Genomic DNA, 27,457 nt, shown 5'->3' with positions numbered 1-27,457 from the left:
CCGCGGACCGGGGGTTGGGGACCACTGATCTAGACAACTTAACAAAATGAAGAAGCTTTTTAAAATAAATGCTTGATCTGAAGAGGCCCAGTGCTATTGTATCTTCTTTTAAATAGCAGATAACAACTATACTTCCAGAAAGGCAATTTTAACAGCACCTATACAAATATAGTCTGAAAGGTAACCCCACAAAGTGTATATTGTCTGTACTGTTTGCTGTTTGTTGCAAGGAGGCAAATTGCTGGGAGGCAGAGGCAGATTTCCCCCCCCCTTGTTTTCCTCCCCAAAAGCTAGGTGCGTCTTATACTCCAGAACTTCTTATACTCTGAAAAATATGGTAATTAGTGTCTTTTCTCTAAACATCCACTTCTTCATTCTTCGTTCTTTCTTATATTGCAAGCTCTGGATTTTAGTTTCCAAAACTGGAAGAGGCTTAAATTGGAATGTGCTGCTTTACAGATTCAAATGAATGGGATGCATTCAGGTCTTGGATTAGGTTTTTGAGTTGGAAAACAGATTTCTTCTGGATGACGCAATCCGTGCTTTTCAGCGCTGATTTGCAAGGGACACACTGCCTGATTGTGTGAAAGTAGGTCAGTGGAATTCCTGCCCGGTGAGGAATAATAGCGGATCAGGGTTTACTTTCACATCCGTCCTGCATTTACGGACACTGAGTATAGACTAAGGCAAATCATTTCCGCTTGTATGAATCCTGGTGCCTCTGTCTGAAAGAATAAATGGCACAGTCTGGGTTGAGTTACTGCGAGAGGGATCAGAGGAAACGTTGAAAGTGAAAATTGTTTTCAAGATATACTGTGCATTTTTGCATTCCCAGGGGCAGTGAGAATTTGTTTTTAGGTTTTATATTTCTGATTTTACATTGATAATGGGTAGACCTTCCCAATTTCTTGTGCCTAATAGGTTGCCAATCCTTCATTCTCTTCTTTTTTTTCCCCTTTCCGATCAAAGGCAAAAATATTATGTGATTTATTTCTTTATTAAATTATTGGCCAACCATCTTACCATGGATTAACTGTACTTATAATAGCAAAGGCAATAGCATTTAGGCTTACCGTATATACTCGAGTATAGGCCGACCCGAATATAAGCCGAGGCACCTAATTTTACCACAAAAAACTGGAAAAGTTATTGACTCGAGTATAAGCCTAGGGTGGGAAATGCAGCAGCTACCGGTAAATTTCAAAAATAAAAATAAATACCAATAATGTTTTTGAATATTTATTTCAAAGAAAAACAGTAAACTAGCGGTGTATTCAATGAAATATTTCACTCACCTCATGATGCTGATGTCCCGCTGTGATGATGATGTCCCGTGCAGCCGCGGGAGCGATGTCCCGCCTCCTATGACACACGGCACAGTGATTCCTATCATTGGATCACTGTACCAGAGGAGGTGGGACATCGCTATGTGGCTGCTTGCCATAACAAGGAGGAGGTGGGACATCGTTGCAGAGCGGCAGGAGGGGGAGGAAGGGGAATCGTAAGACAGCCCTGCATTACATTAGAACGTGAGGAGGGGGGATGGTGCGGTGCGCGCTGCGCGGCAAACTGACACAGAGGGAGGGGAAACTCACAGGGGCACTGGGCCATTCACGAGTGTCACCCAGCGGCATGGCCCCGCCCCTTTTTCTCCTCCATTTCGGGCAAATTTTTCACTGACTCGAGGATAAGCCGAGGCGGCTTTTTTCAGCCCAAAAAGTGGGCTGAAAAACTAGGCTTATACTCAAGTATATACAGTATATACTGCTTCACAGTGCTTTACAGCCCTCGCTAAGTGGTTTACAGAGTCAGCCTATTAACCCCCAACAATCTGGGTCCTCATTTTACCCACCTTGGAAGGATGGAAGGCCGAGTCAGTCTTGAGCCTGGTGAGATTCGAACTGCCAAATTGCAGGCAGCCAGCAGTCAAGCAGAAGTAACCCGCAGTGCTGCACTCTAACCATTGCGCCACTGCGGCTCATACAATATTAAAAAAATAAAACTATATAAATGAAATATTACAAAAATGCAAAACAGAACCCTAGCTAAACGATGGGAAGGGAGGAAGACGGAAGGGAGGAGGTGGGATCGGTTCGTAATCTATCAACCACCTCCAGTGGGATGCTTCCCCATTGGAGCCCCAAGCCAACTGGCAGAACCAGGTCTTTTAAGCTTTTACGGAAATCTTTAAGATCTTACAGAAGACTTTAAGGTTTTACAGAAGGTCAGGAGGATTGGATCAAAGAGAATTACAGAATTAATGCTTTGGAATGTACCAACATGAACTTAAGGTTGTAAAATATGAAACAGCATGGCCATGAAAAACAAGATGTTGGTCAGAAGTACCTTTATCTCGACAAGCTTCATACAAAAAGATCCCACTGGCGTAGACAGCAAAATAAACTCCTGGAACATTTTTTTTTTTACCAAGAGTATAACTTTACTGAGGATTCCCTATGGGTACAGAACTAGAAAATCCGGATCTAACTATTCCGCGCACAAACAGCATAGGAAAACTTTCCCTTTTCTCCCCGGACCTTCCATTGTCCATTCTCCATCGATCATTTGCACTTGCGTTGTTTTGGGAATGATTAGTCTTCCATCTCATGCTTCCAGTCTGTACACTTTCATTTCAAATTTCCCTCCTAAACCTCCCTTACATCCAATGCATTCCCTCCCCTGGTTGCGAGCGGGGTTGCATAGCGAGTCAACCATGGCCAAGATTTTTTATTTTAGACTAACTGATAACCCGACATTGTCCAGGCTTTTATTTATAGGGGAATAATGTCTGGCCAAACGTAATTTATAATGTTGGATTTTTCCCCTTACCAGAAGGAGCGCCCTTGTGGAGTACTATAAAGCCGTTACCATGGCAACTCCACTGCGCTTTATAGTAGAAGCCATTTTACGGCAGTACAGTAGAAATTATTCTAAGGCACAACAGGCGGTATATTAACAGAACACACACACTGAGAGGTGTTAGGGGTGTCTTACCCCCACAGTATTTTTTTCCAGAGAGTAAGTCATCTGTGTACCAAGTTTGGTTGAAACTGCTGAAGGCGTTCCAGAGTTATGCTGGAACATATACACACACACATACAGCCATTTATATATATATATATATATATATAGATAGAAGATAGATACAGAGAGGTGAATTAGATAATTCTCCAGCTCAGAGTAAGAATTAAACCAGGACCCCTCTGACTACATGATTTCTTAAAATGAACACTAACTAGACTTCTGTATTTATTTATACTTCACATTTCTTAAGTGCCCATTTTCCTCTGTAATGTTTCAAGCTGCCAGCCTTGCCTACTGCTCTTATGGGGATGCAATGGAGATCATTTTTCTCTGCAGCCTTTTTAGGAAATAAAAAGAGGAGTGTTAAAACCTGAAGCTTTGATTCAAACTGCACCGTCTTGCCCAGAAAAAGCAACAAAATTAAGTGGGGTGGGGGAGCAAGGAACAAGTGAAGGTGAATGGGAAGGGATTTCAACAATTGATTTGGAGTAAATAACAGGTGTGTGTGTGTGTGTGTGTGTGTGTGTGTGTGTGTGTATGCACAGATCCCCCATGTTGTGATTGTTCTTGACATGGCCGGAGACTCAGTGTTCCCCACTTCTAGGTTGGGCAGTCATTCCATAATATATTGTTGAGCATAGAAAGCAATTGCCGGCTTAAATGGAGAGTGAGAAATCTCTTAGGGTTGAGCTGGAGGTTAATTTAACCCTTCTCTCTCGTCCAGCTGGTGGGACCATGCCACACCACCGAGGCTGTCTCCGGTTACTGGCTGCTTTCTGCCTCACCTTCCTCTTCCTCACGTTCACTGCCTCTTACAAGCCTGTCATCGTCGTCCATGGCCTGTTTGACAGCCCTTCTGACTTCCAGCTCCTGCTTAATTTCATCAATGAGGTGAGTGGGGGAGGCCACATTGATCGGACTGATGGGGGATGATGGGAACTATAGACGATGACCTCATAAATAATCATTTGTATCCTCTCCTCTCTTCTCCCTTCTCTCTTCTCTTCTCTCCCCTTTCCTCTCTTCTCCTCTCCTCCTCCTCTCCTCTCTTCTCTTCTCCTCTCCTCCTCCTCTCCTCTCTTCTCCTCTCTTCTCCTCTCGTCTCCTCTCCTCTCCTCCTCTCCTCCTCTCTCCTCCGCTCTTCTCTTCTCTCCTCCTCTCCTCCTCTCTTCTCTCCTCCTTTCCTCCTCTCCTCCTCTCCTCTCCTCCTCTCTTCTCTCCTCCTCTCCTCCTCTCTTCTCCTCTCCTCCTCTCTCCTCCGCTCTTCTCTTCTCTCCTCCTCTCCTCCTCTCTTCTCTCCTCCTTTCCTCCTCTCCTCCTCTCCTCTCCTCCTCTCTTCTCTTCTCTCCTCCTCCTCTCCTCTCTTCTCTTCTCCTCTCTTCCTCCTCTCCTCTCTTCTCCTCTCCTCCTCTCTTCTCCTCCTCTCCTCTCCTCCTCCTCTCCTCCTTCACTCCTCCTCTTCCCTTCTCCTATCCTCCTCTTCTCTTCCTCCTCCCTTTCCCTCCTTCTGCTCCTTTTCTCCCCTCTGCTCTCCTTTTCCCCCTTTTTCTCCTCCTCCTCTTTTCCTTCCTTCCCTCCTCCTTCTATCCTTTTCTTCTCCCCTCCTTTGCTAATCTGGGAGGGAGAACATCTGTAGTCACCTTGTCCTGATTAGAATCTGGATTAGGGTGTGATTTATTTTTCTGGGCCTCAGGTGACTCATTCTGGGCAGGCTTTAGACAGAATATACATAAAACCTCTGTGTGGTATGATAAACAGGCTGATATTGCACAGGGATTGAGCTGGAAAGTCTGGTTTTTCTAGGCTGGGGAAGAGGAGGGCTGAAACACTGAAACTGCCAAATGCTTGTTTTATTAGCATCCAAGTCTCAATTCATGACCCTTCAAATCTAATAATCCCTTAGGATAGTATAGCCTTTATTGTCATTGTACAAAATAAATACAACGAAATTGGTTTGTTTTGAAAGGTCACCCATTCTTTCATCCAGACCAAGCAACATGCCACAAAATACAATTTTAAATCTGGTAAACCCAACCCTCCCTTTTCTTTAGCGTCTTGCAACAATTTATGCTTATTCTCAATTTTTTTTTTTACTCTTGCCACGTGTACCAAGAAATATCCCTTTGCCGTTGTTTAAGTTATACCGTCCATCAATCATCAGTATTGATAATGTCTGAAATCGAAATCACATTTTGGTGAAATATTCATCTTGATTATGTAAATTCTGCTCAACAAAGATAATTGTAATTTATCCTGTCTAAATACCCCACCCTTTTTTCCAAGATTAGTCACCATGCTCCTTCCTCTACTCCTTTCCCCGCTTTGCAACACCCTATAAGTAGTTTAGATTGAGAATTATAGTGGTACCTCAATACTCAACGTTAATTGGTTCCGGAAGATGCAATGACTACCAAAAACTGTGAGTACCAAACAAATTTTTCACGTAAGGAGTAATGCAATGAGTCACAAGACAGCTGACCCCAACAAGTTCTAGCTTGTGTGTTGAGTACCAAACAAACAACGAGTACCAAAACAAAACGTTCACGTCAAAATGTGCTGAGTACCAGATTTGCTGAGTTTCAAAGCAATTGCGTACCAAGGAACCACTGTATGTCTCAGTAGGACTATGAGCCAAGATCTCATTAATCAACTCTGGCCTTATGTAATCACTACATCACACTGTCTCAATACATGAAAGAGAAAGTGGGGGGGAAATAGCCACCAGGTAATATTCCCCCCCCCCCCCCATATCAGTGTGTCATCAAATATACTTTCTTCAAATTTCAAGGCAAAACAAGTTTAGGATTGCTGCTTTCTGCACAGAATGACTGCAGTGGGTAGCTGTGGTTGTGTTGTGACCAGACTTTGAGCAACCCTTGTTGGTTTGGGGCAAGAATATTTAGGAGAAACTGGATCATCAGATTTTCCCTGATGGAGATAAGGAATAAGTTGGGAACCACTGGTGAGATTCATTTTTTTTTACTACCGGTTTTGTGGGTATGGTGTGGCTTGGTGGGCATGACTTGGTGGGCATGGCAGGGGAAGGATACTGCAAAATCCACATTTCTACACCACTCCAAGGCAAGGTTATTGTAAAATCCCCATTCCCTCCCTACCCCACTAACCTGCTTTCCAGCTCCATTCTCCTGTGCAGGCCAACAGAAGAAGACCCAGCTGATCAGCTGGGACTCAGGAAGCAGAGAATAGATGGGTGCAGGGCCAGCCAGAGATGGTACTTGACGGTTCTCCGAACTACTCAAAATTTCCGCTACCGGTTTGCCAGAACTGGTCAGAACTGGCTGAATACCCCCTCTGGTTGGGTCTAAGTAATAGATGTAGCTTTATGTTGATGATATTTGTATCTAGAAGGAAGAGACAGCGATTGGAATAGTGCAGGGCTTACGTTTCCTCTTTGTACATCTTTTATACTTCCCTCATCCTTCCTCGCTGTTGAAAGCTGTGTGTTATTACTTTACTGGCAGAGAAAAAAGTCTATGTAACCTAGTAGTTCACCTGTAAGATTTTTTTTTACAGCACTTTATGCTTCAACCTTCTTCCTGGAGGTTCAGTTTACTGTAGAGCGTCAGCCTAGATTTTTCCCAATGTCCAAAGAATGTGATAAAGGATTGAGAATATCTCGTGCTTTTCACCCCTGTCAAATTCCTACAGACTCATCCAGGAACCAACGTTTCAGTTGTGGATTTGTTTGACCGGACGGAAAGCTTGAAATCTCTATGGATGCAAGTGGAGGGGTTCCGGCAAGCAATTTACCCCATTATGCAGAATGCTGTTGACGGGGTCCACCTTTACTGCTACTCACAAGGTAATGGGGGCTCTTGGTATGGCCAAAGAAAGGTCTGGCTCCATATTGGAAGGGGCTAACTGAGTCACATACTGTATTTTTCAGACTATAAGACGCACATTAGCTTTAGAGGAAGAGGAAAAAAATCTGCCTCTGCCTCCCAGCATCCTTCCAATATTCATCTGGCTAGAGTTATCACCTCCGTGGCCCATTCGCCACAGTCTATTCACCACCGATCGCTGCAATTGGGTGGCGGCAATGGTGGGATTCAAAAATTTTACTACCGGTTCTATGGGCGTGGCTTGACATGGTTTGGTGGGCGGGGCAGGAGAAGGATACTGTAAAATCCCCATTCCCTCCCCACTCCAGGGGAAGGTTACTGCAAAATCCCCATTTCCTCCCAATCAGATGGGACTCAGGAGGCAGGGAATAGATGGGGACGGAGCCAGTCAGAGGTGGTATTTAGCGGTTTTCCGAACTACTTAAAAGTCTCCACTACCTCTCCAGAACTGGTCATTACCTGCTGAATATCACCTCTGGGTGGCAGCGATAGGCGGCGATAGGCGGCAGCGGCGATCCCCACCGCCTAGAACAGCTGATCACCAAACACCACCACCCTCCGCAATATTCGCTCTATAAGATGCACAGACATTTCCACCCACTTTTGGGGGTGGGGAATGTACATCTTATAGTCTGATAAATACGGTAGGTAGTCCTTGACTTACAACTACAATGGAGCTGGAATCATGCTGGTTGAAGAATTCTGGTAGTTGAAGTTCACCCATTGTAAAGCTGCTGCTGAGGTTAAGAAACACTGGCCTAAAGCAATGTTAGCTGAGAGATACTGTGAGAAATTAAAAGTTATGTTAAGGTTCTAATGCCTTTTGTTGTTGCCAAACCCCCAAATATGGATGAGGCTGCTATGATGGTCATAAGTATGAGGACCAGTTGTAAATCACGGTTTTTTTCCAGTGGCATTATAAGTTCAAACAGTGGCTAAGCAAGAGGTTGTAATTTGAGGACTACTGTACTTGAAAGGCCTCGCTTCTAATCTTCTAATCTTCTACCTATTGTGAAAGGTTGGTGTGTTTTTTTTAATAGAAGGCCCCAAAAATCAAGATAGAAGACCATTTTTTAATTTGAATGAAGATTTAGAAACAAGTATTGTGATGTGGACATTATATAGATTTGGATTGTGTTGGGAGAAGAAAGGAGCTGTTGCCCCTTTTTCAAAACTTGATTCTTTTCTGTTAAGATCTTTAAATTTAGTAGCTGGAGTTGTGCAGTGAGCCATTGTTTGAAGTGCGCTGACTCCTGCATGGGTCAATCTGCGCCCTGATTGGTTGCTGTGGATACGGAGGGGGGTTTCCCCCTTTTCCCTGTTTTTTTCTTCTCTGTGCCCTGTATGCTCTCTGATTTACCCCATGATGTACTGATGTGCCTATCTTATTTACTGTAAATATAGATGTGAAATGGCAACTACCATATTTTTCAGAATATAAGTCGCACCTTTTTCCCTCAAAAAAGAGGGTGAAAATCTGGGTGCATCTTATACACTGAATACAGCATTTTTGGCCTACTGAACCCCCCCCCCCTTTGCAAAAATGGATGCGCAGAGGGTTTGGGAGACTTGCTCCTGAGGGCTGGGGAGGGCAAAAATGAGCAAAAAATGAACCGATTTTGCCCTCACCCCCAGGAGCATTCTACAAGTCTCCCAAAGCCTCTGCATGCCCTCCTTTTTTTGCAAAAAACGGTCCATTTTTGCCCCAGCCCCCAGGAGCACTCCAAGCCTCCCAAAGCCTCTGCATGCCTCTTTTTTGTTGTTGCAAAAAATGGCCCGTTTTTTGCTTCTTTTTGCCCCCCCCCCAGCTTCCAGGAGCACTCTAAGAGCCTCCCAAAGCTCTGCATGTCCCCCCCCCCCTTTCTATATAAAAACCGAAGTGTGCAGCGGGTTTGGGAGGCCTGCAGAGTGCAAAACGTTTTTAAAAAATTTACCTCTTCAAAATCATGGTCCGAAACATGCAGTATATTAGCAAAATACATCCATGAACACTAATTGGCAGCTAGAAGAAGACGTGACAAAAATTCGTTAATTTCACAACATATAGACAGATTTGATCAATTGGCAAAATGTGACCGTCCGAAATCAAACCATGTCCAAAAATGCCAGGGCATTTCTAGAAGACTGGCACTTCGACAAATTAGCCATCAATAGACACATTAACAACATCTATAGACAATGCAAAAGAGACAATGAACCAGCTCAAAAGAGAACAAAAAGACTCCAGCATTTCTCCACCAGTAATCCGCAGGCAGATTTAGAAACAAATAATGTGATGTGGACATTATATAGATTTGGATTGTGTTGGTAGAAGAATGGAGCTGTTGCCCCTTTTCCAAAACTTGATTCTTTTCTGTTAAGATCTTTAAATTTAGTAGCTGGAGTTGTGCAGTGAGCCACAACACACAGTTGTAGTCCATTGTTTGAAGAGCACCAGCGAGAGAACAAAAAGACTCCAGCATTTCTCAATTAGTAATCCGCAGGCAGATCAGCATAGATTAATTCCAAGGTTAACTTCAGACCAACAATTGAGTAAACAATACCCCAATCAAGAAATTGCCAAAGAACCATCAGTAAACAGCCAAATCAAAGAATCTCTAAGGCTCACCTACACAGACAGGCAAGGATACCAGAATATAAGCTGATAGCAAACAGCACTCCTTACTATTGTGTTTCCCCGAAAATAAGACAGGGTTTTATTTTCTTTTGACCCCCATAATAAGGGCCTGGAATTATTATTGGGCGGGGGGGGGGCTTATTATTTTCTGGCAGGTGGGGCAGGTAAGAAGCAGGACACATGTCTTAACTTTCCAGCTCCGCCACCTTCCTCGCCGTTGTGTCCAGGGAAACACATTAAAAAAAAAACAAAAAACCCTTCTCGCAAGTTCAAACTTCTCCAACTTGTGAGGTTTTTTACAAAGCGTTTCCCTGGACACAACGGCAAGGAATGCAGTGAAGCTGCCACGATCCAGTAAGATGTGCTTCTTGTTCTGGGGCACAATTTGGGGGGATGGCAGGTAGGGCAAGGGGTGGGGAGGATCAGGGTGCAAGACCCGTGTCTTACTGGACACTGGCAGCTCTGTCACGTCTCTCGGCCAGTCTGTGCAGGGAAACACCTTGAACAGTAAAGAAAAACTTCTCACGAATGCCAGAATTAACAACTTCTCGAACTCGCGAGAAGTTTTTTTCTGTACCGTGCAAGGTGTTTCCCTGCACAGACCAGCCAAGAGACGCAGTAGAGCTGTCAATGTCTGGTAAGATGTGCATCTCGCGCTGGGGTGCAATTTGGGGGGTTGGCAGGTGGAGCTGGGGATGGGACAGGCCGGGCTGCGAGACTGGACACTAGCAGCTCTGTCGCATCTCTCGGCCAGTCTGTGCAGGGAAACACCTTAAAGTAAAGAAGTAAAAAACTTCTCGCAAGTTTGAGAAGTTGTTAATTGCTGCCAGTGTCCGGTAAGATGTAGGTCTCGCGCGGGGGAAACACAGTACCAATAGCACTGATGATGTTACCTAGTTAGGGTAATCAGACGTTTGCAAGAAAACAGGCCAGCTCAGAGAGCACCAAGGGCCCTTTAAACGTATTTATTTAACATCAGAGCCATGGTGGTGCAGTGGTTAGAATGCAGTATTCCAATAACTTACAGCTATTGGTGGTTGTTGATAAATATGTTGTCAACATGTACATCATAATGCCCTATGCAAGAGCTACGCTAAGGTTCTAATGCCTATTGTTGTTGCTCAAGGAAAAGCATTATCCTGCCCGCCTGTCTTGATCTAACCTCAACACTTCTTTCTAATATTGGCTCTCTTATCTTACCTCTGTTCAAAAATAGAGATAGGGGATTATCTGGAATGATCTGGAGAACCTGGATGGTTTCTTTGGCTGTTTGTCCTGAAATTCTATTGTACATATTTATTATTACATTTATATGTTATCTCACAGTCACACACTTTCCCACATAACAGCTGTGTTTGGTGTAGTTGATACTTATAAGGCAGAGGGTCCCAGCACCACAAAAACACTGGCTAATTCTGCCGACTGCCAGCAGTTTGATCCTGATCTGCTCAATGTTGACTCAGCCTTCCATCCCTCCGAGGTGGGTAAAATGAGGACCCAGATTGTTGGGGTTCATAGGCTGACTCTGTAAACTGCTTAGAGAGGGCTGTAAAGCACTGTGAAGCGGTATAGAAGTCTTAAGTGCTGTTGGTATTCATATGAAACTACAAGTCAGCGTCTCTGATGCCATTTGGATACTGGCTGTGCAATTCCCTAACAATTTTCACTCTGTCCTACAGGAGGACTCATTTGTCGTGCTCTGCTCTCTACGATGCCCGACCACAATGTGGACACATTCATCTCTCTCTCCTCCCCGCAAATGGGGCAATATGGGGGTAAGTACTATAGCAAAACAAGGATAAGGGACACTCTGGTGACATTTGTGTGGGACTTTGGGACGTAGGTCTGGAGTATAAGGGAAAAAGAAAGAAAAAAGAATTGACTTGCAACTCTTTTCGGTGCAGTAGAATGCAAAGTACAGTTAGAAACTCAACATTTTGCTTTACATTTCTGATAGATACTAATCATTTCTGTAACAACAAAGTATGATATTTCATTTTCAGTATCTTATCCCAGTGTTTTTCAACCTTTTTTGTGCAAAGGCACACTTTTTTCATGAAAAAAATCACGAGGCACACCACCATTAGAAAATGTTAAAAAAATTTAACTCTGTGCCTATATTGACTATATATAAAGTAATTCTCCCATGGCACACCTTACACTATGTCACGGCACACTAGTGTGCCACGGCACAGTGGTTGAAAAACACTGTCTTATTTCTTGTCATGGAGTGGAGAGGTGGCCTAGAGGTGGCGTTCTCATTGTCAGGCCTGCAGCCTTATTCCTTTTGGATCTTTGGCCTGCCACACTTTCTATTACTCTACTATGCCGTTCCTATTGTAGCCAAAATAAAATACCTTTCTAGAATCCAAGGTCATCCTTTGCATCTGACTGGAACTGGATGGGTGGAACTGCCAGCGTGGCAGTGGGAGATTGGACCTTGTGATGGACTTGTGGGTGTCGGGAGAAGATCTTGAACTTTCAACTGGGTGGGGAAAACCGGGAAGCTTTCAGATTCAGGTTTTTCCCAGATGTGCCAACATGGCTCTCTTAATAAATTGGAACTTTGAGCAATACTTTGCCTTGGACTCTGATTTACTTTTGGATGCTATTTGCAACCCCACACTCATCTCATAATCAGGAGACATTGAGTTGGATCCTAGGTAAAGACAGATATTTCTCTCTCTGGGCACACTGAGAATGTATCTGCTGAACAAAGCTCCTCATTGGCGACAGGAAGGGCATCCAGCCAGAAAACACTTTGCTAGCTCCATTCACTTGCTCAGACTCCACCCCGCAAGGGATTATGGGGTTGTTAAAAGGAGATGATGGTGAGCTTATCCCTTGTCCTGTTTGGCTTACTGTTCATGCCTCACCAATCCAGATGTTTCATTTTTTTCACCTCCATTTATGCATTTTTTTTGTGATATTTAAACAGATTTATACAGGCAGTCCTCAACGTACGACCACAGTTAACCCAACATGTTGTGAATTGAGACGTTTGTTAAGTGAGCTTTGCCCCATTTTATGGCCTTTCTAGCCACAGTTGTTAAGTGAATCCCTGCAGTTGTTAAGTTAGTAACATGGTTGTTAAGTGAATTTGGCTTCCCCATTGATTCTGCTTGTCAGAAGGTCGCAAAAGGGGATCACATGACTCCCCCGGGCATACTGCAACCTTCATAAATATGAGTCAGTTGCCAATAATCTCTCAACAATTTTTTAAAAATTTTTTTATTTACTTTTCCAAATTTTAAATGTAATCATTCCATCTATCCTTAAGCAGTGTGTCATCTGAGTACAAATATCCCTGGGGAACATTCTTCCACAAATTATAATATATCATTATAATGTTCTTCCTTTCCTTCATTAACATGTTTTCCAATAAAAATACCATAATAACATTAAACACAATTATTCTTATCATAATAATACTAACAATTGTCATTTTATTCTCATTTTTATACTACTATATTTTCTGTTCTTCTTTTAACCTTCTTTTTTTAAACCTTTCCTTTTATTCCCAATTTCGTTTTTTATTTTCTAACCATTGGTAAAATACTTCCCATATCAAGTAATAAATCAGTTTGTTCTTTCTCCTTAATTGCTAATGTTAATCTAATCTGCCAATAGTTTTGATCATGTGACCATAGGGATGTTGCATTTGTTGTAAGGGTTGAAAATGGCCATAAGTCACTTTTTTCAGTAACTTTGAATGGTCACTTAATGAACTGTTGTAAGTCGAGGACTACCTGAATTTACCCTTATACATTTACTTATATTTATTTTTGCATTGCTAAGATGGAAATCTCTGGTATTTTTACAGCGCCATCTCCTAGCTTTTACAATTGGAGCCACCTCCAAATAGATGGATTTCAGCTCCCATATTACCCTGTTTCCCCCAAAATAAGACCTCCCAGATAAAAAGCCCAACTGGGCTTTTGAGCGCATGCGCTAAAATAAGCCCTCTCCCCAAAATAAGCCTTCCCCGAAAATATTGTAACACAGCAGCAGCCATGAAGTGACCACGCTCGCCGCCTCCTGCACGTAAAAAATAATAAGACCTCCCCGAAAATAAGGCCAAATGCTTATTTCGGGGGTCCAAAAAAATAAGACCCTGGCTTATTTTCAGGGAAACAGGGAAGCTGGGGTGCGTATAGCTATTGATTTTGAAAAGGAGCTAGGATTAGAGATGGCTATCACAGCTAGTTGCCATCTGTGCTTTAACCTTCCCAAAGGCATGCAGGGCTGTCCTGTCTTGGAAACATCAGATTGGGTTACAAAATGATAGGAAATCCTAAACTTAAAACAGTGGTAGGGAAACTGTTCATTGGCAACCTCTACATTTCTTTTTCAATTCAGATACCAAGTACTTGAAGTGGCTCTTTCCACACTACATGAAGTCCAACCTCTACCGCATCTGCTACACACAGCTGGGTCAAGATGTCTCCATCTGTAACTACTGGAATGGTAAAATTCAGTCTGCTTTGTGACGTCAGCAGTTATTCTGCATTTCGTGGGGGGCTTTTAAGAGTTTAAACTGCTTTTACCTACGGATGAAGGCAAATATATGTGTGTCAGCATAATGTTGGTAAGTCTGGGTCAAGTTGCCAGGACCAGAGGTTTTGTCTTCCAAGCTTTCGGACTTGTGCTAGATCCCATTGTTCTGATCTAAGCTTCCCCCAAAAGCACGAAGCAGATTCCTGGTCCCGACAAAACCCCTTTTGTTAAACAAATGTGAATTCCTCTCATTCACATTCAGCAAAGACCTGGTAAACAGTCTTTCAAAGGTGAAGTTATGACCACAGACCTTACATAGCTTGGAAAGCTGCCATGTAAATATTTTCCAAACGCAGTGCTGTGCAAGGAAAGACTGGACACAGAGTCTCTGAGATTCACGGACAGATCTCCACACTCCTGAAGCGAGCGAGTTACTGAACGAACAAATTGTTTCCTGCAAAAGCCCACTTCTCTTTCGCTCCTCTTTTGTTTCCTAATGGAGGGGCCATTAATTGTCCACCTGTGGCTTTACTAACAACTCGATCCTGCTTTCTTAGCTGTTCTCTTCTTCTGGCAGCTCCGCGCATGCGCACACTGGGAACAGGCTCCAGCTGTTCCTCTGCCTCACTGCTGTCTAACTCCAAAGGGAGCTGAGAACTGCCAGACGGCCTCGGCCCCCTTTCTGCCTCCGATGCAGAGTCCTCATTCAAGCCTTCCCCAGCCTCCAGGACTGGCCCATGCTCCTCCCCAACCACCTCACTGTCAGACTCTGCTGCCAGCTCCAGCTGCCGCTGGTGGGCCACAACACCCATCCTCAGGAAACTTCTCTCTCTCCAGAACGTTTTCATCTATATTGCTGAATTCATATACTATGTGAGGCCCTGGTTTGTTTTAAATGTGGTTTGCTGAAGTTCCAGTAGCTTAGCTAATAATAACACTAAGCAATAACCAAAGAAATTGCATTGTGTTTAATGCAATGGATGAACTCATGTTTTTGGCCTGGTTCTTGTCTTAAGCCAAGGTGGATGCCCAAGTGTAATTGGGTTGGATTAATACAACTCATTAAACCATAAGCTGTGATTTTCAAATTATAGTCACTGAACTTACGCTATAGACTTAGCTAAAACTAAATAATGTCTTAATGGGATGTTGGATTTGGCGTCTGCTTCCATGTAATTCCTTAATAGACATATTTTCTGTTTCCAATGTGTGTATGAGGCATTGCTTGCACATCCAAAATAGTATTATCCATGCCAAAAATGTTAAATTAGCATTTTTAAAGTGCTTGTTGTCAGTATTAAAAACTGGTTCGATCTACTTTCATATCTAAAAGGTAGGAGAGGAGAGAAATTTAAGCTAGGTTCATATATTGTCCTAAATCTCAAGGTTGATTTAGTGATTTAATTGTAAATGTAAAGATTCCCCTTGCATAAATGTGCTAGTCATTCCTGACTCTAGGGGGCGGGGCTCATCTCCGTTTCAAAGCCAAAAAGCCAGCACTGTCCAAAGACGTCTCCATGGCCATGTGGCTGGCATGGCTAAATGCCAAAGGCGCACGGAACACTGTTAGCTTCCCACCAAAGGTGGTTCCTATTTTTCTACTTGCATTTTTACTTGCTTTCGAACTGCTAGGTTGGCAGAAGCTGGGACAAGTAACGGGAGCTCACTCCATTTTGTGGCACTAGGGATTCGAACTGCTGACCTTTCTGATCAACAAGCTCAGTCACTGAGCCACCACATTCCCGATTTAATTGATTTAATTGATATATCCTAAATCTCAAGGTTGATTTAATGATTTAATTGATATTGTCTTTTAGATATGGAAACAAAACAAGGTTACTCTCAACTTTTCTCTCTTTCCCTCCCTCCCCTGTCTCTTTTGCGTTTTCAGACCCACATCATCGAGATCTTTACCTCAACAATAGCAATTTTTTGGCCGTGTTGAATGATGAGAGACTTCACCCCAATGCAAGTGGTAAATGTTTTTTAACATTTAATATCCAATTCCAGTACAGAACGGAGAATGGTATAGTAGCAAACACCACATATTCCTGCTTTGTGGTTAATTCAAAATACAGGTAGTCCTGTATGTGGTCCTGTATGACCATAGTCGAACTCAAAATTTCCAATGCTGAGCGAGATAATTGTTAAGTGTTAAGTGGGACCTTTCTTGCCACACTTATTAAGTAAATCACTGCCATTGTTAAGTTACTAACACGGTTGTGAAGTGAATCTGGCTTCCCCGTTGACTTAGCTAGTCAGAAGATCGCAAAAATTGATCACGTGACCGTGGGACATTGCAATCGTCATAAATATGAATCAGCTGCCGAGCATCTGAATTTTTGATTATGTGACAATGTGGTTGCTGCAACAAACATAAATGTGGAAAAACGGTCATAAGTCACTTTTTGTCAATGCTGTTGTAACTTTGACCATTCACTAAATGAATTGTTGTAAGTAGAGGACTACCAGCATTATCTTAGTTGCCTTAATACTTGTACCAGAGTTTGCTGTTAAACTAGGAACTGGTGGTTGTTCTTCCTGGGGCAGAAAAATGCAGCCGAAGCCACGATGATTGGTCCAGTTTGGATGAAAAAACATGGCACTTCAAAGGTTGTTAAACTACCCCTCCCACAAGGCTTTGCTAGTATGACTGGTACAATGAAGGATGCTGGGAGTTTTAGTTCATCAATGTCTGAAGCTCTGCAGAGTCTTCATTTCTGAATTAGAGCCAAACAAGGAAGGATATAGATCGTTCTTGACTTATGATTGGCCATTTAACAATCACTTGAGGTTAGGACAATTTTTAAAAAAAAGCTATTTATGACCTATAACTTATGAAGTTATGACTACCATCCCTCCTCTTCCCACCCACCCCGGTCACATGACCACACTAGCACAGGCAACCTGTTCGCATTTATGATTATTATAGCATCCCATGAACACATGACTGCCATTTGGTACATTTTTAATTGACTTAATCAAATTGCGGTATCGCCCATCTCGTGCTCAGAGTGACTTGGTTCTGGCGCGGGGGGGGGGGGGGGAGAATAGATTTGCTTAATAACCACATAATTCATTTTACAACTATTGTGACTCACTTTACAACCATCGTTAAAATTATCATGAAAAACAAGTCCAGTCACTTGGTATCTCAACCTATGACCCCCACAATTTATAATGGAAATTCCAGGCACTATTTGTTGTTAAAGTGGCTAGGCAGCCAATCAATCGAGTTCAGCTGGATTTCTTTGAGGACCAGATCCTCATTTTAGTTCTTCTCTGCAGGCTGGCCAGGTTTGGGTGGGGGTGGGGGGAAAGACAGGATGGATGTCTCCTGCAGCACCCTGCCGGCCAAAACTGGACATGGGGGGCGTGTGTAGCTCCCTGTGTCCCATTTTGGCTCCCAGAGGCACCATGGGCTGGTCCTTTGCTATTTCCAGGCTGGCACTGTGGGCCAAATTTAAGCAGACCATGGGCCTTGAGTTAAACAGCCCTGCTTTAATTCAATTCCTGCACCAAGAAGAGTTGGATTCAGTGCCCTAAAAAGCTCTCTTCAGCTCTACGAATCTCTGTTCAACCCCCCCAGAACAAACCAAAGCTCCAATGTATTCCTGCCAAAAGGAATTATTTTTAGGAGCCTGTCCAAACTCTGCCCTACAGATAGAGCTGCCTCTGTGTGCCTCCAGCAGTAGCTTAGAAGTGGAGTACACATGACTTATATTGGCAAGCGAAATATTTCCTAATATGGAGGATGCAAGATGAATGGGAAAATCGTTGCTCAATTCCCCCCCCCCCCCTTGCCTGAGCTTTTCACAGAGGCCTGGCCAAGCCAGATCAGCTGGGGGGGCTTTAAAATTCAAGCTTGTCCAACTTTCAGCCTTTGGGATAACTCATGAAATCTCATTCAAAATTCTTGTTTCAGGGAGCTTTTATGGCCTGAAATAATTTTACTTTTCTGCATCGTTTCTGCCAACAGCCTAAACCAGTGGGTTTTTTTTTTAATCTTGGCAATATGTGGACTTCAACTCCCAGAATTCCCCAGCCAGAATTTCCACTCCCAGAATTCCTCAGTAGCTGGGGAATTTTAGGAGTTCAAAGTCCACATCTCTTAAAGTTGGCCAAGGTTAGGAAAGAGTAGTCCAACCTACACATTAATTCATAAAAATAATTGCCAGATCACAAATCTTAAAGTAAAAAAAGGAACAAAGCCAGAAGGGAAAAAAGGAGATAATTAAACGCATCAGACGTGACAACTTTACTAGAAATTTCCTGGAGGTTGAATGGTTTGTTTCATTTGTCTACAAGTAGAGCAGGAAAATCTGTTTTTAGCCTGGAACTTCCTGGGGCCATGTGAGGGGTGGGGCCAATGAAATTATGTCATAATTGGAATAGGTGAAGCTGAAATACTCTGGGTCATTTTTTAGTCAATTTAAAGAGAAAATAGATGCCTTTTCCACTTTAGTCTCCCCCAAACATACAAGTAGCCTTTGACTTACGACCACAATTGAGCCCAAAATTTCTGTTGCTAAGTGGGACCATTATTAAATGAAGTTTGGCCTGTTTTCTGACTTTTCTTGACACCATTGTTAAGTGAATCGCTGCAGGTATTAAGTTAGCAATACGGTTGTTAAGTGAATCGTGGCTTTTCCATTCACTTTGCTCATTGGAAGATCGCAAAAAGTGATCACATGACCCTGGGATACTGCAGCCATCATAAATATAAACCAATTGCCAAGCAACTGAATTATTATCACATGACCACGGGGATGCTGCAACAGTCATAAATGTGAAAAATGATCCAAAGTCACCTTTTCATTGACGTTGTAATTTCAGACGATCATTAATGGTTGTAGGAGTGGTGCTGTGGCCTGGAGGTAGAGCTTTTGCCTCACAATCAGAGGGCTGTGAGTTTGATCCTAGGTAGAGGCAGATATTTCTCTCTCTGGACACATTGAGAATATATATCTGCTGAACAAAACTCTGCATTGGCAACAGGAAGGGCATCTGGCCATTAAATATTCTGCTAGCTCCATTCAGTTGCCCAGACTCCACCCCGCAAGATATTATGGGGCCATTAAATGATGATGATGACTAAATGAATGGTTGTAAGTCGAGGACTACCTGTATTTTATGTCTGCTTTTTAAGAGATATAATGTCTTTTATAGGTGTACTCAAATCTCTGTGAAACTGAAGGCATGTTTTCTGCCCCCTATTTCAGTTCCATTTTGTGGGCTGTAAACAACTCACAGGGAGTATTTTAAAGACTTAAAATACTCCCCCCCCCTAACATCAGAATTTCCAGAAATGTGGAGACCACGACTCCCAGAATTCTTTGGGAAAGGGCAAGCCCTACAAGATACGTAGAGTGCCAAATAGGGGAAGATGAAATTAGTAGAACTTGTTTTTTTGCTTATGCCTTTTATAAAAATAGGAGGAAAAGTTCCAAAGTTTCAGTCTATGGTGATTCTCGGTCATCCAGGTCCTGGTTGTCCCAAAGATGTATTTTTTTCAAGAGGCAACTGGACTTTCTGGTTTTTCTCTGAAGACGTTTCGCTTCTCAGAAGCTTCTTGGATGAGAAGCGAAACGTCTTCGATGAAAAACCAGAAAGTCCAGTTGCCTCTTGGAAAAAAAAAAAAAGCACCTTTGGGATTCCAAAGTTTCTATAAACTTCGCAGGAGGAGGACACGGGGAAATTTCCCTTTTGTGGACTGCTGAGGAGGCAAGAAGAGGGAAAGGGGAGAAAAGGGATAGAGGAGAAACTGGGGAAGCAACCACATTTCTGAAATTCTGCTCCTCTTGCAGCGTGGAAGAGAAACCTTTTGCGTATCCGCAAGCTGATTCTGATCGGAGGCCCAGATGACGGGGTCATCATGCCCTGGGAATCCAGGTGAGCTTTTGGATATGGCAAGTTCAGTTCTGGAGTGAGAGTGTTCTGACTGAGGCTTCCCGAGAGCATGAAGCAAACTCCTTGTCCCGACATAAACCCCTTCTTTAATTTACTGTGATTCCTCTCATTCACTTCCAGCAAAGTCTTTCAAGGGAGGATTTACGGTCACAGACCTCATCTGGCTTGGAGAGCTGACAGGCCGATATCTGCAAAACTTTGCAAGGAGTCTCAGAGAGTCACGAACCAATTAATCAAACTAATTGTCTCCTGCAAACTCCACTCCCCTTTCACTCCACTTTTATTTCCTCTGGGAGGGGCCATTCATCGTCCACCTGTGGCTTTACTTCCAAGTCGACCCCTGTTCTTTATCTGTTCCCTTCGTCTGGTAGCTCTGCGCATGCACACGCTGGGAACAGGCTCCAGCTGTTCGTCTGCCCCACTGATGCCTGACTCTGAAGGCAGCTGATAACTGGCATACAGCCCTGGCCCCCTCTCTGTCTCTGACACAGAGCCCTCATCAGAGCCTTCCCCAGACTCCAGGACTGGCCCATATTCCTCCCCAACATCCTCACTGTCCAAATCTGCTGCCAGTTCCGCAGACTGCTGGTGGGCCACAATAGAGAGAAGCCGAGTGCTGATCGCCACTTAAAGGTTTTAGCAAGGAGAAGCTGTTTGACACCACTTGAAACCCTGGGAATATTGGAATCGGTGCAAATGTGAGCTGCTTAACTTGTTTCCTTAATGACCAATGGGAGGCAGAGAGAGAATCTGCAGCATTCACTCTGACTGAATCAAAACATGGTTTCCAGCACCTGGCCTGGGGGAAGGGACAAACACATGTATCCTGCATCCTCCATGCCACTTCAGTTTTGATTTTCTGCAGAGCCATTCTGGAGTGGTGCGGTGGCCTTGAGGTGGAGCTCTCACCTCACAGTGGGTGAGTTTGATCCCAAGTAGAGACAGATATATTTCTCTCTCTGGGCACGCTGAGAAAATATCTGCTGAACAAAACTCTGCATTGGTGACAGGAAGGGCATCTGGCCATTAAAACACTCTGCTAGCTCCATTCAGTTGGCCATACGGCACCGCGCAAAGGATTATGGGGTCGTTAAATGATGATGATGTTCTGCAGAGCCATTCTCTTGCATATACTGGTAGTCCTTAACTTCCCATGTATCAGTGCAGAGAACTTAACATCTACTACTAGTTACCATAATAGGCCACTTATCAAAGTCAGGAACTATTGCCTCCAAATGCCAATTGTTAGGGAATATGATCAGAGAATATGATTAGTAAGACGTCCTTTAGGCTTGTAGATCAAAGCAAAAGTTCTCCTTTTATGAACTTATAGCAGCATAAAATCTTATAGTGAATCTTATATATCATGAAATAAGATGGCTGCAGCACCCATTTTTGATGGATATCAGATATTAAGGACAGATAGTATCTGTATTAGATATTAACATCTGCTCTGTTTTACACAATATCAACTGCCTTTGCTGTTTATTTTTCAAACTGTGCATCTCCAATATATAACCATGCAATCCATTTTCCCAATTAAAGACAATTATTTTGTTATTTCAGTGCATTACTTTTTTAGATTCATCCTCTTCAATGTATCACATGATTTAACATTCACTGCCCATCACTGTAGCATCTCTACGGACAGGCAATCAAAATTCAGACACTTTGACAACTGTTGTGTATTTACGATGGTTGTAGGGTCTTGGGGTCATCATTCTTTTGTTGGAGATAACATTTACAAGTGGTCCTCGGTTTATGACCACAATTGGAATCAGAATTTCTGTGGCTAAGCAAGGTGGTTCTTAAGTGAGTCGTCCCCAGTTTTATAAACTTTTTCTTTGCCCACGGATGTTAAGTGAATCACTGCAGTTGTTAAATGGATTGTGTGTTTTGTTAAGTGAATCTGGCTTCTTCCACTGACTTTGCTTGTCAGAAGCCAGCTGGGAAACTCATTAATGGCACATGACCTCAGGACTTCCTGCGCAACCATAAATACATGCTGGTTGCCAAAACATCTGAATTTTGATCACCTGACCTTGGGGATACTTCAAAGGGCTTGTTCTAAGTCACTTTTCTCAGTGCTGTTGTAACTTCGAACCGTCAGTAAACAAATATCTGTAAATCCAGGATTACCTGTATAGTGTTTGTTTCAGTTTCCCTCTTCAATATCAATATTGTGCCTTGTCTACACTTCCCATGCAAATGTTTTAAGTTTTTTCTTTCCAACATTCCCTTACTGAGTTTAACCCCAGATCATTTCATCCATTTTCCCTTTAAAATCATTTACTCTTCCCTTGGAGGGAGAGTTTCTTCAGCCACTTCCAAAACAACTTTTTATTTCCGATTCTTTGCATTTATCTCTATTTCTTCATCTTAACCATCCTTTGTTCTCTTTATTCTTTCACTCTCTACATATAAATCATCTGTACCTCTTGCAAGTAGGTGAATTTTATTCTGGTCTTTGATCAGTGTAGGCGTCAACTCTGAAGCTGGCCTGACTGAGGCCATCTTTGAGGCTTCAGTGTTGCCACGATGGAGATGAGGGCTAGGGAGGGGGATATAGAGATACCTGGGGATTTGTAGCCAAAACAAAATACTTTCCCCTGGGAACCAAGGACATTCCAACAGTGGCTGAAAAAGGATGAGTGATGTTACCAAGTAACCAGACAGCACCCTGATTGGACCTTGTGACTGTTTGGGAAAAGGGGAAAACTTTTACTTTTAATTAGGTGAAAACCGCAGGAACATTTAGAGTTGGTTTTCACCAGTCTACGCCAATATGATATATCTAAATAAACTGTTCTTTGAGGAATCTACCTGCCTTGGAGTTTTCTGTGGGTGTATTACTATGGGACCCTAACAGTAGGTACATCTATGCATATAAACATAAAATTCTACATCAGACATAAAAATAGTGATGAAAATGGAATTAAAATATTTAAAAAGAAAAAGGTGAAAGTTCTTCTAGATTTATTAAATACATTGTATGAATTTACATGGATTGTTCTGTTTTGTTTCTTTTATAGTATGTTTGCCTTCTACGATGTTAACGAGGTAGTGAGGGAGATGACATCTCAACCGGTGAGTAAGGACAGACTAACCAATGTGAGGTGAAAAAATGGGGAGGAAGAATATATCACCATATTTTTCGGAGTATGAGATCCACCCTTTTTCCTCAAAAAAGAAGAAATCTTATACATTGAATATATTTTTGCCTCCCAAAGCCCCGCCCCTTCACCAAATGGCCATGCATATCCTTAGGGAGGCTTTCAGAGAGCTCCTGGGGGCTGGGGAGGGCAGAAATGAGCAAAAAATGGCCCGTTTTTCACAGAAACGGGCCTGTTTTTTGTTAAAAATTTTTTCATGCATAGCCTTATAGAGGCTTATAGAGTGCTGTTGGGGGCTGGAGGGGGGCAAAAAACGGCCCGTTTCTGTGAAAAACAGGCCGCTTTTTGCTCATTTTTGCCCGCCCCCCCCCCCGGCGGAGCCCCACCAAGGCTATTCATGCCTTTTTGGGGAAAAAATGGGCCCGTTTTCATGAAAAACAGGCCGTTTTGGGGAGGTTTGCAGAGTGCAAAAACTTTTTTTTTCCTTTTGGAAAGCTCTAACTTATTGATGAGAATTACATTGATCAAGTGCTGTGCCAGCAGAAACAGAGTCTTAGGTGCTGCAGATTGACAGCGATTTCTTTCTCCAGCACATGGATAAATGCACCTGGAAATATCTACCTACCTACCCTTTCTCTCTTCCTACTACCTAACTATTGTGTTTCTCTCTCCCCCCTTCTATCACCTACGTACCTACCTACTCACTCTCTCTCTCTATCTACCTATCTACTGTATTTCTCTCTATTTCTTTCTCTATTCCTCTACCTACCAACCTACCTACTCTCTCTCTCTCCCCACCTATCTATTGTATTTCTCTCTATTTCTCTCTCTCTAGCCCTCTACCTACCTACCTACCTACCTACCTACCTCCCACTCTCTCCCTACTTACTGTATTTCTCTCTCTATCCCTTTGTCTACCTACCTAACTACCTAACTACTCTCTCTCTCCTTATCTACCTACTGTATTTCTCTCTTTTTCTCTCCCTATCTATCCGTCTATTTTCCTACCTACTTTTTTTTTTTTAATTGCCTTTTCAAAACCTTGGTGCATCTTATACTCCGAAAAATACAGTATATAGAGCCGAGGTGGTGCAGTGGTTAGAGTGCAGTACTGCAGGCTACTTCTGCTGCCTGCCTGCTGCCTGCAATTTGGCAGTTCAAATCTCGCCAGGCTCAAGGTTGACTCAGCCTTCTAACCTTCCAAGGTGGGTAAAATGAGGACCCAGATTGTTGGGGGAATATGCTGACTCTGTAACTGCTTAGAGAGGGCTGTAAAACGACTGTGAAGGAGTATGTAAGTCTGAGTGCTATTGTTATGCTATGGGAGCAGAGGTCTAGACATCCCCAGCAGCTCCACAAGAAAACGAAAGGTTCAATCAGGAGACAGTTGCAATCCAGATTTAAAGAAGGCGAAGGAAGGGGTGAGACTAAAAGCAGTAGAGCCAGGAAGAGAAGCTGGGGGAAATAACAAAAGGCTGAATTATCCATTTGTTGGTTGAAGTAATTATTATTACAGTCCCGTAATAATTACTATTACAGTCCTGACATGTTTAGAGCAAAGCTGACCCAGTTATTTTAAAATGTGGGGCGTAGTTTGAAGTGGCTGTTTTCCCATTTTGTCATTTAAGAGTGCCAGAGGGGATTGGGGCAATTGCTATTACAACCAGGGGATTGCTGGCTGAGAAATTATGACAGTTGAAGTCCACACCTCTTAAAAGTTGTTGAGGTTGAGAAATACTTCTCTGAGCCACTGTTTCTCAACCTCAGCATCCTTAAACTGTGTGGTCTTCAACTCCCAGAATTCCCAAGGCAAGAAGTCAGCTGGGGAATTCTGGGGAGTTGAAAGCCACACATCCTAAAGTTGCTAAACTTGAAGAATACTAATTTATTGCCTTTGCAACCCTCAAAATGTGGATTTTGGTGCTGCTCTGTGGCTTTGAAGCTCCACCCAGTTGAACTTTTTGGGTTTTGTTGGTCCTTTCTCAGGTCTACCTCCTCGACACATTTGGCTTGAAGACTCTGGATGCACGTGGCGACATTGTTTTCTGCAAAATGGCCAATGTTTCTCACATGAACTGGCACTCGAACCGCACCGTCTATGACACTTGCATCGCCAAATGGCTGACGTAGCTGGCCAAGCCTGGGAAGAGGAAGAGGAAGAAAGAAAGAGGAAGAGAGAGAGGGAGAGAGAGCGCAACTTGGCATTTCTCCTCCCACAGTGAAAACAATTCATCTGCCTGTAGCTTTTCTAGGAATGGATTTCTTTTTCCACAGCAGAAGAACTTTTTCCCCTGCAAGACTTTGGTGGAAGCTAGTAGCAAATTTGGGTGTTCTAAGATGCTGCGTGAAAGGCCTCAGATGAACTGGAGCCTTAGTCCTTTGTTGTGGCTAAGCTGCAAGACAAAACAAACAGACAAAAAAGAAGACCTCAAATGGATTACAGTTACGTTTAATCAAACATACCCAAAAGTCATATTTTCTAGTAGCCAGCCTATGGCAGAAACACAGTAACTGTGAAAACTGGAGGTATTTACCCTTTTTAGGTTTCGACTCTGGTGTTTAGCGTCATACGATCTCCAGTTTGGAAATGTTTTAGTTGCGTAGATTATATTTTTTCATATTATAATAATGCAACAGCTACCCAAGACTGGGTTTAAGAGAGACGAGCCCAATGTTTGTGAGAACAAATTCGGGGTGGGTGGGTGGGTTATCTTACTATTTATCCCCTCAGTTAATTTAAGTTTTGTGCTCCAATTATTGCTTTGACTTTCACCAGAGGGGGAAGAAAAGTAAAGGTGTAAACTTTGATCCAGAATCCAGTTCCACGCACTAAAGAAAACACCAATGGAACCCCAGAAAACCCGAATAACTCAAGAGTTCCAGCAGAAAGCTGATATTTGTGTCTCTGTGTGTGTTTCTTTACATAATCAAGCTGGAAATTGCTCAAGGATCCCTGCCTCCAGTTATACATCAAAATCAATATTATAAATTATCAATTGACTTTGGGAGGGCAGAGTGCATCGGTGTAGTATTTCCTCTCTCCTTAGAAGCACAACCTCAGGATGGCAACAGAAAGCCAATTTAGATAAAAATGTTCATGATCTTGATTTTATTTTTTAAAAAAATGTGTATTTAAGAGTGACTAGCCGTTTTTAAGAGACCAGAACTTCCAATAAGGTGACCTTTCTCTCTCCCTGTTTCTAGAGCAGAGGCCTCACAGCTTTGCGTGCAAACAGTATTAAAACTCTTACATTTTTATCAAGTTACAATAAGATGTTTACATGGACTCAGGTTTAACTTTTAACATTAGATCGGGCATGAAGGGGGAAATGAGTTAAATTTAAGCTGGGATTCCCAGGGGATGCTTATCATTAGATATGAGGTTTGTGTAAAGTGTCTTTTGCCTTCCAGATGTTTCTGAACTTAAGTCCCAGATTCTGTAGGCTGCTGGCTGGGCTGCTGGTGGTTTAGCAGCATCTGGAAGGCTACAGCTGTGTACTTCATGTAGAAAGTCCTTACAAATGGATTTGACAACCTTCTTACAGTGAAGATATTCTTTGGGGGAAGCAATCGAGAATGTGACACACACATACCTGTACTTTAAAGTGATACAATCCTATTACCTGAAATGGTTGGCTTAAAGAAGTTACTAAAAGTTTATCGTCTGAAACCCCCTTTTACATATTTCCAGTTGCCTTCTATCCTTCATAAGGACTTCCAGTCATTATGGTTTGTGAACTCTGGTTTCAGAGATGGTATTCAGCCGGTTTGGACCGGTTTGGCTGAACCGGTATTGGTGACCTGTGGGTGGCCCGCCCCAGCTCCATGCAGTCCTATTTAGCCATGTTTTCTAAGCCACTTGCATGTGTGCAAGCTGCGCGCATGAGCAAAGCACATGCATGGAAGGCTGCACACATGTGCTAAACATATGTGAAACCCACCTTTGTCTGGTATGTCGTTTAACTGTGATGGGGGAATTGAGCCACTAGATTTTCCGTGCACCCACCTTTGGCTCCAGGTATCCCCCGAATTTTCTATTTTGCTTGTTTAGGGGGAAGTGGCATAACTGAGTTGCCTTCCAGTAAATAAAGTGACCCACAAATTTGACACCGGGGGATTAGAGATTTGTCAGCCTATCGAACTAGAAGCACTTCTGATTTTTTTTAATGCCCTCCAGCAAGGTGAATAGGATCATGTTTTCAGGGGAAAAAAAATAATTTTGAGAGAAAACTCTTGACAATTAAACAAGAGACTCACAAGCACCCTGTTTCCTCCAAAATAAGACCTCCCTGGATAATAAGCCCAATCGGTCTTTTGAGCGCATGTGCTGAAATAAGTCCTCCTCCAAAAATAAGCCCTCCCTGAAAATATTTAAATGCATTTGCATCTGATTCCCGCCATTTCCTCCCACAATGCTGGAGGGAGGAAAGGAG

At 42.9% G+C, this 27,457-nt stretch overlaps 1 protein-coding gene across 7 annotated transcripts in view; it reads left to right on the top strand.

Annotated features, from left to right (window-relative positions):
- PPT2 (palmitoyl-protein thioesterase 2) overlaps window positions 1-26,282 on the top strand; it is a 63,142-nt gene extending 36,860 nt beyond the window's left edge. For all 7 annotated transcript variants that reach the window (XM_032211727.1, XM_032211733.1, XM_032211731.1 and 4 more), the window contains 8 exons: window positions 3,749-3,915; window positions 6,694-6,847; window positions 11,184-11,279; window positions 13,864-13,971; window positions 15,893-15,976; window positions 19,809-19,893; window positions 22,944-22,998; window positions 25,011-26,282. In XM_032211727.1, coding sequence (XP_032067618.1) covers window positions 3,760-3,915; window positions 6,694-6,847; window positions 11,184-11,279; window positions 13,864-13,971; window positions 15,893-15,976; window positions 19,809-19,893; window positions 22,944-22,998; window positions 25,011-25,154 — 882 coding nt within the window. In that variant the 5' untranslated portion in view covers window positions 3,749-3,759 and the 3' untranslated portion in view covers window positions 25,155-26,282. The remainder of the gene's footprint in view (window positions 1-3,748; window positions 3,916-6,693; window positions 6,848-11,183; window positions 11,280-13,863; window positions 13,972-15,892; window positions 15,977-19,808; window positions 19,894-22,943; window positions 22,999-25,010) is intronic.
- The last annotated feature ends 1,175 nt before the right edge of the window (window positions 26,283-27,457 follow it).

Source organism: Thamnophis elegans, chromosome 2, assembly GCF_009769535.1.
Source record: "Thamnophis elegans isolate rThaEle1 chromosome 2, rThaEle1.pri, whole genome shotgun sequence".
In the NCBI taxonomy this organism is placed as follows: Eukaryota; Metazoa; Chordata; class Lepidosauria; order Squamata; family Colubridae; genus Thamnophis; species Thamnophis elegans.
This window is presented reverse-complemented; position numbering and strand designations above follow the sequence as displayed.